Raw genomic sequence first — 12,029 nt, forward strand, 5'->3', positions numbered from 1 at the left:
AAAAATATGACGTCTGACGCTCTATTTTTTACTCCTGAAGAAGTAAAAAATCTACACATTGAGGCGTTATTTTGACAGACGTTATGTCCTGAACGGCTTGCCATAGGAGATTCACAAGAGGACTGATGACAGTGCTGCTGCGCTTCCCGCCGTTAAATGTTTATATGTAAACCTGTCTTTTTCACGCGCATGTGTACATACATAACAATCTTCTATTACCATGGAAAAACAGAATGTTTGTCAGAATGTTGAGAGTGGAAAAAGACACACAAGACATTTATTTTCGACTTTTTCGCGTGTTGGCTCCAAAGCCTCTCCAAATGCTCAAGCAAATGTAACCTTCGTGAAATTGGGGTAGGCTACTAATATAGATGTAGTTGCATGTGATTTCCTATGGAGGTCGCTCTATGTATTTGTAGACCAGACTAGAGTGTGCTACCAGAGCCCGTTTACAGAGAGCCGGATCACTCCCTATTAACTCCATTGTACCTGCAATCAGCTGCAGTTCCGCTAGGGGCGATCATGAATAAGTGCAAAAACAATGGAGGACTATGGAGCTAGACAGCTAAATGTGTCTCTTTCACCTGGTAGTCGTTGCAAAATCGAAGATTGGATTGTGGTTTCTGCAAGATCAATATGGATTATAGGTCAAAAGTTGAACGAACGAGTACTTACGTCCTTTCAATTTCTTACAGGTTGGGTCGTTGTTGCCCACAACTCACTAGCTTTCTGCTAATGAATGACGTCATTGGCACATTTGAAAGGCTTTTTAGAACAAATAAGTGACTCAAAAAATATAATACTCAGCGGTGTGTATTTTCTTTGCCCCCTCTTTCGCATGCAACATTCAAATTTCTGGCCAAACAATTATATCCCGAGAAAAGTGGATTTGAGGGGTACAGCTCCATAGACCTCCATTCATTCTGCACTTATGGGGCGCCAAATGTAACATGCCTTATTTCGTGGACAGAATTACTTTTGTGTGACGAAATACATATATTCATTACGAAACCATGTTACATCGTAATGCCTTTTGTCCACAGAATGCACAAATTGGTTTGCATTGTGTCCACGTAAAACATAAGAGAGCACATCATTTCGTGGACGAAATTGACTGGTGGCCTTTTCCTTTCGTAACACAATACTTTCGTGGACGAAATTGAAATGGGATTCACAGAATGATGTGTGTAGGTGCATTCCGTATTTTCGTAGACAGAATTACTTTTGACAAAAAAAAAAAAGAGTTTATTTCATCTATGACAGTGAATAGTGCATTCAGCATTATGTCCACTAAAGGAAAAGGCCACCAGTCAATTTCGTCCACGAAATGATGTGCTCTCTTTGTGTTTCGTGGACACAATGCAAACCAATTTGTGCATTCCGTGGACAAAAGGCGTTACGATGTAACATGGTTTCGTAATGAATACTGTATATGTATTTCGTCACACAAAAGTCATTAGGCTTGTTCAACTTGAGGCAGATCTGACTTGGTCTGGCTTTCTACGTAAACGTGATCTTCAGAGGCTAGCCGGGAGGAGCTACAACAGAGGGCAGCTCATCCCGGACAGACAGGCTACAGTCTGCCTGACGTGACTCGCGGGAGACATCGCAGAATTTTGTTTGCCATAAATACAGCAGAACTTTCATTCTTACTCATTAAAATGAGCATGATGACTGACAAAATAGTTTAAATAAACCACTGTTGTCATACAGTTAACAGGCCTGCTTTGTAGCACATAAATTCAATATCAAGTCTTTTCCCTATATGTGTGTCTATCTATTTAACCAACAGCAGAAAATAACAGAATATCCAAACGTTTTCAGTAGGCTAGCCTACCATTGTTGCAGAAATCACGTATAAGAAGGTATACTATATCGCGCCTTTTCTTGTGGTCCAAGTCCTGCCCTATATGCCTTTGCATCTTAGACGCATTTTGATGAGCTTTTCTGCTGTTTAGACATGGCTACAATCACGTCAGATATCCAAAGTGCATAATACTCCATTGTACTTCATTCACTGAGTATCGCCAATATGGCCGCGCGTGCTGGGTTACCATAGTTACCGGCCAGAACGTGACGTCAGTGCAAACCCCTAATAGGGGAAACACTTGATATTGAATGTATGTGCTACAATGCAGGCCTGTTAACTGTATGACAACAGTGGTTTATTTAAACTACATCATAAGAATGTATTTCGTCAGTCATCATGCTCATTTTAATGAGTATAAGAATGAAAGTTCTGCTGTATTATTTGCAAACAAAATTCCTTCCACATATTACATGTTTCAGAAATACTACCCATCCCTGGGAACAGGCAGATTACATCTTTATAGTTGGCCATATGATGACATACTTAGGTTAATCCTGTATTTCACCAGTTAGGGCACAAAAATGGCCAGTAGCTGCACTGTGTAGCCTATCTTGACATGTCTTTAAGTTTTGGGTTACAATATACAGGTAGTGGGCTCTCTGTTGGTTTTAATGAGTAGGCCTAAGCCTAAAGTTACAGCATTTCTATCACAATTGACCAGACTTTGACCTTTTGTCTTCTTTAAACAAAATTCTGGCTATGATTGTTCCTTGTATTGCATCATGAGCCATCACTGCACCTATTGCATTCTACTGTAGCCTTAAGCCTAGCTCAGTCATTATGTTGTACCACATCACCCTCCATTAGAAGTGCAATGAGCTGCATTGAGCATAATAAACTGCATTTAGAATTCCAAATCCATATTTCTAGATATTTTGGTAAAAGTAACTTAAAAGTAATATAATAGTAGTGTAATGCCTTACAATTCAGAGACAGTAATATTATAATGTAATTAATTACTTTGAAATGACAGTAATAAGTAATACATAATATATTACGATTTTGAAGTAACTTGCCCAACACTGATTAAACCACATGTCCCTGCTTGACTAAATGAAAAATATAGGCTACTGAACATGCATGGAGATCGTCATAGTTGACAGAAATTACGATTTGTGCCAACATGTTGTAGAAACACAACCACATGCAGCCTTTAGGCCTATTTGGTGCAAATCTTCTACATTGGTTATAGTCAGCGATTCACATTAACTGTAGGCTATCACCACAAGTGTATACTAAACGTTTTTGCCCAAGTTTGTGTGCCGTCATCACATTTTGCAAAATTAGGCTACCTTCGTTACTAACCTACCAGTTGATACTTTTTACGTGCATCGACTCGCGATTGATTGTGCATCTAATGTAACACTAGGTGGAGAGACTTCCACTTTCCAAGTTCCACTTTCACTGTCGTTGTGAGCTTAAAGGCTACTATATGGGAAATACTTTGAAGTTCCTTTTGAGTCCAAACATGAATAGGTTTTCTTTAACCTGTGCTACACTCTTCCACCAAGTTGTGCGAAAATTGTAGGTACCCGGAGTTTTTTTTTATGTTGACAGACAAACCGCACTACAGTAGCCTACATGGTGCAGTAAATGGAAGCTCTTCGTAGCGCGCGCAACTTACGTCTATAAAAACAATATTTATGGAATAAAATTAGACACCTCTGATTGCTGTTTACGGTTAAACTGCGATGATGTGAATACCAGCCAGCGGAGGGCACTTATATAGCCTAGGCTACCATGCATGGACTCGTAGGCTATATTTCCCCACAAACCAAGCGGCTGCTTGGACAAATCCACTTGAGGGGTGAGGCAGGGGGGCGCGATCGTAACACACACTGAACCTGTCATGAAGAGGCCAAAATGATTGACCTGTCACCCCCCAATCCAAATGGATGCAACTGCATTTATAGGCTAAATAACTTAAAACAAAACAAAAAAAATCCCGGAGGTCACCGGCCCACATGTGGACCGGCCCACCGGCCATTTGCCCGGTTGTACAGATTACCAGTTCGAGCCTGCTAGCCACCCAGAAGAGTAACCTTCAGTCTTGTCGAAAGATGTTTTTTTTTTTTATTATAAAAAAAACAGTCGGAGTATGAATATGCTTAATGTTTGTAACAAACTTTGGAATACGATATCATAGTGCAGTAGAATGTTTAATGTCCCGGACGAGAATGTTAATGTCTCCCCGCCACTCTGATACATGCCATATTATTCAGACTTTCCCTTGTTACAACCTTTTACCAAAGATTCTAGAGCGGAGCGTAGCGCTCTAGAATCTTTGCTTTTACTGTCTATGGTTATAACAGATTGTTTTGACAACGTGGGCTGTCATGACAGGGTAAAAACAGAATGTTTGAGAAAAGCATCAAAGATGCCTCCAGAAAACAGGCGTCTGCTGTCACTGCGGCCAGTTGAAAAACCTCTGTCTAGGTAGTTAAAAGCAGAGCCATATAAAGATAAAGGTGTTACCCACCTAAGTTCAATTCTAAAGACTGGTCTTAACAAAGACCAACTTAGCAGTTAAGAGCAGTCGTAGCAAAGAGTTGGTGCAACCGGTGTCTGCCGTCTGCGCCCCTACGTCATAATGGTGAGGTCACCATTATGGGCGAAAATCGTCATTTCAGATCACTTGATGCATCTTCACCTTAGGACTCACTCGCTTCTCAGTAGCCTAGATATTTGGATTTTGCTCAGTAGATTATATTTAAGTTCTATACAGTTTATTTTAAAGTAGCTCCTATCGGCGAAATTTTAAGTTCAATGGATTTTCAAAAGGAGTTTGGAAAACTCCATGCAGAAAATGAGGAGATGAAAAAAATGATGCTACAGCTCCTGATTTTACGCCAGGAGCAGAATCAGAACACGATTTGTACCGCATGTGTGAGTTCCCTCAAACATCTAAGAGCCGGTGTACAGTTTTACATAGCCTAAATTATAACTAAATCTAATATTCCATGTTCCCTGCACTTCATTTGGTATCTATGCTGAAAGGGTAAAGGTCAATGTTTAAGTATGTTTTGATGATGGGCATCTATGAAGTGACCTTTGAAAGGATACAGCTTTGGTCAAATCTGATTATCAGTCACACTTTTTGGGTTAGTGGTTACCATAGAGGTATTAGAACAAATTATGATGTTGTTCATACAGCTACTTTGTAATGTTATTATAATATAATATCATTAATAATGTAATAATATAATGATGCCTTAGTTATTTACTAAATAGTGCACTATAGTGAAACAGTTTGAAGATTTCAAATGCAGCATGGCGGTTGGGCAGTTGTGTGTCAGAGGGTGTAGATGGTGGCCATGTTTGATGACATGTTGCCTCTTCCCTCTCTGCAGCCTCATCTTCTGACCTTGTCCCACGATCCCACAACGCGTTGGGGCCCACCCCAGCCCTTGCATGCCAGTGCGGCACCTGGCCAACGGAAGCTGCTAGCCCCCATACCCCCTGCATCCCCCCACCACCAGCTGCAGCGGTCTGTGAGGTCTATGCTGAGACCCCTGAGCGCTCAGCAGAAGGAGCGCCAGGCTCGCAAGGAACTCCTGCAGGAGGTCCTGGAACTCGCTGAGGAGATCAAACTTGCCAGTCTCAATGATGCCAAGGCCTCGGACCAGACAGGCTGCTCTGTGGGCAGCCTCAGTCCTGTGGATCGCAGGACCCCACCGGCACCCCGTACTCTGCCCTTCCTCAATTCACCCATTGCCCCTGCTATCCCCGCCCCCCCAAAGACAACCAGCCACAGACAGCTCCAGAGTAGACTACCCCGTCTCAAGAACACCATATCACTCAATGGGGTCACTGCTGTGACAGGTGAGTAGTCTCTCTCTCTCACTCTCTCTCTCTCTCTCTCTCTCTCTCTCTCTCTCTCTCTCTCTCTCTCTCTCTCTCTCACACACACACACACACAGAACAGTCTTTATTAGTCTAATTAAATATCAGTGCAGATATCAATACAAATAACAAAGTTGTTTGCCAAGGCAAATGTAGACAGGATTTCAGACAAACATTTTGACCTTTGACCTCCCAGAGCAAAAGTCTGTTGAGTCTCTGGCAGGGAGGCAGGAAGAAACGAGGGAGCATAAGGAGGTGAAGAAGAGGAAAGTGACTGAGGCGAGGCATACAAGCAAGACCCAGCTGGCCAAGAATCTGCCAGAGTTGGCTAAACTGCGCCCACTGTCCTGTCCCGAGCAGGCCCTCCAGCAGGCCTTTACGGTGCTCAGCGACGATGACTGGTGGGAGTATAACTTAAATAGTCTAGGCTGATATATTAACAAATGAAAGGCTTTTTGCCAAGATAGGCTAAGCTATTACGCTATCCAGACAAATCGTAGGCTTTCAGCTAAGATAGATTAGACTATGCTGAGATATTGATGTTAAAAGAACAGCATGCCTTTAGAGTAGATAGTCTAGGCTATGCTAACACATAGGATTTACATGGCAAGAGTTGGTAAGTAGCTGGAAATGGAATACTTGAACCAAGTCCATGTATTACCACGTTCCTCTGATGTGAGTGTGTTGTTGGTGCTGCTGCAGGGGGAAGAAGATCGAGGCCCTGATCTCCATCAGGTCTCTGGCTCAGCACCACGCCAACGTGCTGCTGCCCAGGCTGCATGATGTTTGTCTGGCCGTCAATCAAGAGGTGAGGCTCTCTGCTGGAAAACATTCTGGAGCATCTTTTGTCCTGTTTCAAACTAGGCAATATCTATTGAAATGCCTTAATGATGCTACCAAAGAAATTATGTTTACTTTGTCAGTATTCTATACATGTCAAGTCAAAGTGGTGCAAGCTGTCATTCTAATTCCCTCCTCCCAACCAGGTGAAGAACCTGCGCTCAGTGGTGTCCCGTGCTGCCATGGTGACGCTGGCCCACCTGTTTGCTCACCTGGGGCAGGACATGGATGCGGAGGCCGAGGGCGCAGCCCGGACACTGCTGCCGAAGGCTGGAGAGTCCAGCAGCTTCATGAAGGACATGGATCTGGCCCTGGGGTACATGGTGTATAACACCAACCCCATCCGCAGCATGAACGCTCTCATCAACGGAGGGCTCAGGTTAGGGGCAGAGAGAAAAAGAGAGCAGGGTTGTACTGGTTAATTGCTTTCTAGTGCTTCTCAACTTTCTCTGTGTTATCTGGCTATGTAGATGTCTGTATCAGTTGTTTCTCTGTCTCAGCTGTTTCTCCCGGTTCTGTTTCCTTGTCTCCCCTGGATCTCTGGCTTATCCATTCTCCTGGCGTGACTCATTGGTTCTCTGCTTCTTCTTAGTCACAAACATACAGCAGTGAGGAAAAGCACTGCACGGCACCTGGAGAAAGTGACGGAGGTCATAGGGGCAGCTCGTCTCCTGTCCGGCAAAAACGACCTGACTGCCCGCTTCATCCATACTGCCAGCTGCCTGGCCCTTGACAACACACTGGAAGTCAGGTCAGGAGCCCTATTTCTCTGTTTCCTTATCATTTACTTATTGGCTTTGTATGAAAGTGTCAGTTAAATTCATAAAAGTAAAAGTAAATGTTTCTAAATTAGCCAATCAGCAACAGTTTCTGTTCTATTATGAGGTATCCAAAAGTCATCTCATGTCATACAGCAATACTGAATGTAATTATCTGTCAGTGCATGGCATTGAAATAGTGTGTTTACTGCTAAAATATAGTGAAGAATTTGTGATTTAATATTCACTTTCCAGTAGTGTCCACAAAAGTTATAGCCTGGCTGACACCTGACTGATTATCAAATCTCCATTGACACATCTTTCCTGTAAACAAATGTTTTATATTTAGTTGTTAACTCAATTCCAAAGTCTCTGAGAATCTGCTGAGCAAATTCAAACATAAATTTGGCAGGGTTCACCTAGGCTACATAAGTTACATTACATATATGAGATATGAGATCTTTTAGGAGGGCCAGAGGCAATGACAAACATGCCATTTTTCCAATTATAAGTCAGTGTACCATCAAAATTATGTTAAAGCCATAATACTTATATGCTTATCATAAACTAATGAATCAGTGAATCAATGGGTGCTGATGTATTTTGTGTCTGAAACAGGAATCAGGCCCGAAACATTCTGTCTGTAGTGGCCTCCCATCCCGACCTCATCAAGATGGTGGAAAGGTTCGCCCCTCTGAGTGATCAAATCCGCATGAAGGACTTTATTAACAAATGCCAGAAAAGGTGGACTGGAAACATCACCGGACACCATAAACACTAAACACTTTTACTTTACATTTATTTATCAAAGTGACTAGGTATTCAGTATTGTTTAATCTGTGAACATACAGGCTAAATTGTCTTGGTAATGTGCTGTTTTTTTTCCCGCCAGACCTTTGCGTTGAAGTGGACATCAGAGCCAGGGCGAGACCGCACACAGACACACACAAAACACCACCATGTGTGAAAAAAACACACACACACAAACACACACACACACAGGGGGCAGTGCTGTAGAGATACGCTAATGCACATCCTTTTCACACATAAAATAAAGAAACAAAAATGAAAAATATGTTTGTCTGCACTGATTCAACTTTATAAAACTTTGAAACAATAAACAGTAATGAACACTCATTTTGATCACCTGAAAATCAAGTGCAAAGAGGTCCAACCAAAATGTTTATTATTTTTAATAGCTGACATACTCGTGGTGACAAAAAAGCAAAGCCGAAGTCATTGGTTAAGAAACAACCCAGGTTTGATGATGTTTTATATTAGCATTATCAGTTGGAAACAATAAATTATTTACATTTTCTTGAAAAAGGATTACGGGAAACATAAGTTAGATTGCTTTCCCTCCTACTTCCCACACCAAATCTTATTACTCCATGTAAATACCTATATGAATTTTCAGGGGAATTTCACCTTCAGGAGGACCCTGCAGAACCTAACAACACTGCTGCCTTATGAATAAGCAGAAGCTTGCATTTTCTAAAGCCACCACCTGACGATCTACTCACGAGTAGTTGATAGAAATGTCTACGGCCACACAACATGAAAGCGTAAACAGGGAGAACTACATTTTGGGCTTTGATTATTCAGTGAATGGGATGCTTGGTGGCACAGTCTTGTACCTTTGGCATTTTCAAGACATGCTGTAAAACTCTTTTAAATTTTTCCAAACGTCAATAAAATTAATGGGAATCTTACATCCGGCACCTAACCGCTTTTGGCTGTAGGCTACAATCAGAACTTTGTATACCCCTGTTGTCTCAAATCAGATTAATAAAAATATCTCATTTCAGACTATATTTCAAAGTTTGCCGTTCATTTGCATTATTAATATAACATTGTATTTGGTCATTTTTTGGCTAAGACATGCATTCCGTTAGGGATATTGAACATATTTAACATTCTCTAACCATTGTGATTTCGAATTCAAAGTCAAAGTCAAAGTCAGCTTTATTGTCAATTTCTTCACATGTTCCAGACATACAAAGAGATCGAAATGTTTCTCACTATCCCACGGTGAAGACAAGACATATTTTACCAATTTTAAGTCCACAGACAAACATAACATTCAAGTAAACAAAAAAGTAAGTAAATAAGTAAATAAGAGGGCACATATAATAATGAAAAAATAAGAGCAGCAAAATTTTGTTGAAATTGTGCATAGACAGTCAATAAAAAACTAGTGCAAAGTCAGGCCAATAAGAGGCTTGGGTAGTTCTGTTTGACCTGAGTAATAAAGAAAGTGGCATAGTGGTGCAAGTTATGTAAGAGCAGCAGAAGTGTTGTGTTTTCAGGACAACAACACCAAGTTGTAAAGTGTGCAAGTGTTCAAGTGTGCAAGTGGAGTAGTGCAGGCGGCCATTGTGGGTCCAATGTCCAGGATGTTATGTAGCTGAGGGTGGAGGGGGGAGAGGAGGGAGAGAGTTCAGCATCCTTACAGCTTGGTGTATGAAGCTGTTGGTGAGTCTGGTAGCGCAGGCTTCTGTACCTCTTCCCAGAGGGCAGTAGATCAAACAGATTGTGAGCGGGGTGACTTGCATCACTCACAATTTTGGTCGCCTTGCGGGTGAGGTGGGTGGTGTAAATGTCCTCCAGCTGTGTTCACTATGCGCTGCAGGGCTTTCCTGTTGTATTCAGTGCAGCTTCACCCCACACAGCGATACAGCTGGAGAGGATGCTCTCAATGGTGCCTCGGTAGAATGTGGTCATGATGGCTGGTGGAGCACTTGCTCGCCTGAGTTTCCGCAGGAAGTACAGGCGGCGCTGAGCTCTCTTCGCCAGTGATGCAGTGTTGGTGCAGTTTTCAGCACAAAAACTCATTTTATTCTTTTGCTCTTTTGCATTGCTCTATGCTGTTCTATGGTGCTTTCTGCCTCTTGGTTGCGCACGCATGTTTTCGTGACGTTGCATAGAAATCCATGTATTCACCCCTTGCAAGTGACGTCACGTTTTGTTCGCGCCACAGCAAAATAGCCTAGTGGACGGCAAGAACACGAATCAAATCAATGGGTTGTAATGGGACATATCGCACAGCTAGGAGATTATAGTGAGATTTAACCGTAGTAATGCCCTTCCACGACTGTTGGCTTATTGTTTGGAATACAACAACATCCCATGTTCTTTCATAGATATATTTTGGTTTGTTTTCTTTGTGTTTCGGGAGTATTTCAACCACAATTGCATGCTTATCTCCTAAGTGTATGAAGCACAGCAGCGGTTGCTATAGCAACCATAGACTCTGAACAGGACAGCAGATAGCACTTAGGCAAAGTCTTTGGCAAGATCTGAATGTAAACAGATAATACCGTTCAAGTTTTTTTTAAATTTCCTATTTCTTTCAATTCTTTAACTTAAGACATGTAAGAAGTAAGTTTATTAAGCTGGACAACGTTACAAACTGACGAAGTTACATTAGCCCTAGCACTATGAGCTACGATAAACGTTAGCTAGAATAGCTAGCTTCTAAGTGTGGCAGCTAGTTATTATTTCATGTTCTGATATGACATTCTTAACGTTTTGACTATGTTACAACTGATAAAAAGCAAGACAAATAAAGTAACCAAATCGCTTTGCAATATTTTTAGTCCAGAAATACTTATGGGTGTTCATTTACCATAATGTTAATTACAGTAGCCTAACGTAACGTTATCTCCCCTTGCTGTTACCACCAGTTTTAATAACTTTACATTTGCTATCATGACCCATTTCATCTAACAACACCACTGGCATCTTCTTTGACTATCAGACCCCAAACAGCAATACATTGAACTACAAAGATGTTATAGTAATGGTGTTCAGTTCATCATAGTCTTTATGACATAATGTAATTTGCCGACCGTCTCCCATCTTTTTGCCGTCCAGCATGGAGCCGTCACGTGACTTAAGTCACGTGTCTGCAAGGGGTGAATAGCACAGGAATGAAGCACAGTTGACGTTCCCATAGAGGTCATAGGTCAGAAAGTACTTTTCAAAAATAAATACCTTTCCCCTTGTTCTATTATTTATACAGGTTAGTAATCTCTTTTCCTAATCCATTCTACTATTTGTACTTTTACCATTTCTACTGTCATGAACAAACAATCAACATTTTTAACAAAAACAATATTTGAGGTTGCTACAATAGCGTAACACACTCGTGAAATCTTGATTATTTACATGTTGCTTTCCTCATGATTGTCCATCTACTTGGAACTCAGCTTTGGCTGCAAATGAAAAGCATTTCTGTTAATGTTTCCCCGCACTCTGATACATGCCATATCATTCAGGATTTCCCTTGTTACAAGATTGTTTTGACAACGTGGGCTGTCATGGTCTGTTTTGGTCCCGACACACAAATCACACTTGATAACGGGGCAGCCGACCCTGGTTGGTCCGAGTGGAGCGGCGTAAACCCTCGCAACACACCCGCATACATATTTACCGGGTTGGTAAAATATGACTGAAGGTCTATAGTTTTACACTCTTTAAGACTAATAGCAGTACGTGCCACACTCTTATATTACATTCAATATGACATTTAGACATGCATTGTTCTATCTGATTTCAATGGGCTAGAACAGCACCTGACCATGTATTGTCCTTTCATGCGGCCTTCCCAGATCCACTGACCCTTCCTGATCTGCAGACTAGGGCACATTCGAAACAACAAAAGAAGAATATACATGTAAATTAATGTAAAGAATATAACTCTTTGGGTGATTATA

The 12,029-nt window shown here is 41.5% G+C and overlaps 1 protein-coding gene across 1 annotated transcript; it reads left to right on the plus strand.

Annotated features, from left to right (window-relative positions):
* Positions 1–4,537: 4,537 nt before the first annotated feature.
* Positions 4,538–8,306, plus strand: LOC125285486 (TOG array regulator of axonemal microtubules protein 1-like). The gene is made up of 8 exons (XM_048229943.1): positions 4,538–4,756; positions 5,221–5,692; positions 5,910–6,114; positions 6,416–6,521; positions 6,700–6,932; positions 7,146–7,304; positions 7,930–8,055; positions 8,204–8,306. Exons 1-8 carry the CDS (start codon positions 4,637–4,639, stop codon positions 8,214–8,216), a joined length of 1,434 nt encoding a protein of 477 aa, XP_048085900.1. The 5' UTR covers positions 4,538–4,636; the 3' UTR covers positions 8,217–8,306.
* Positions 8,307–12,029: the final 3,723 nt, after the last annotated feature.

This window comes from Alosa alosa, chromosome 20 (assembly GCF_017589495.1).
Source record: "Alosa alosa isolate M-15738 ecotype Scorff River chromosome 20, AALO_Geno_1.1, whole genome shotgun sequence".
Classification (NCBI taxonomy): domain Eukaryota; kingdom Metazoa; phylum Chordata; class Actinopteri; order Clupeiformes; family Clupeidae; genus Alosa; species Alosa alosa.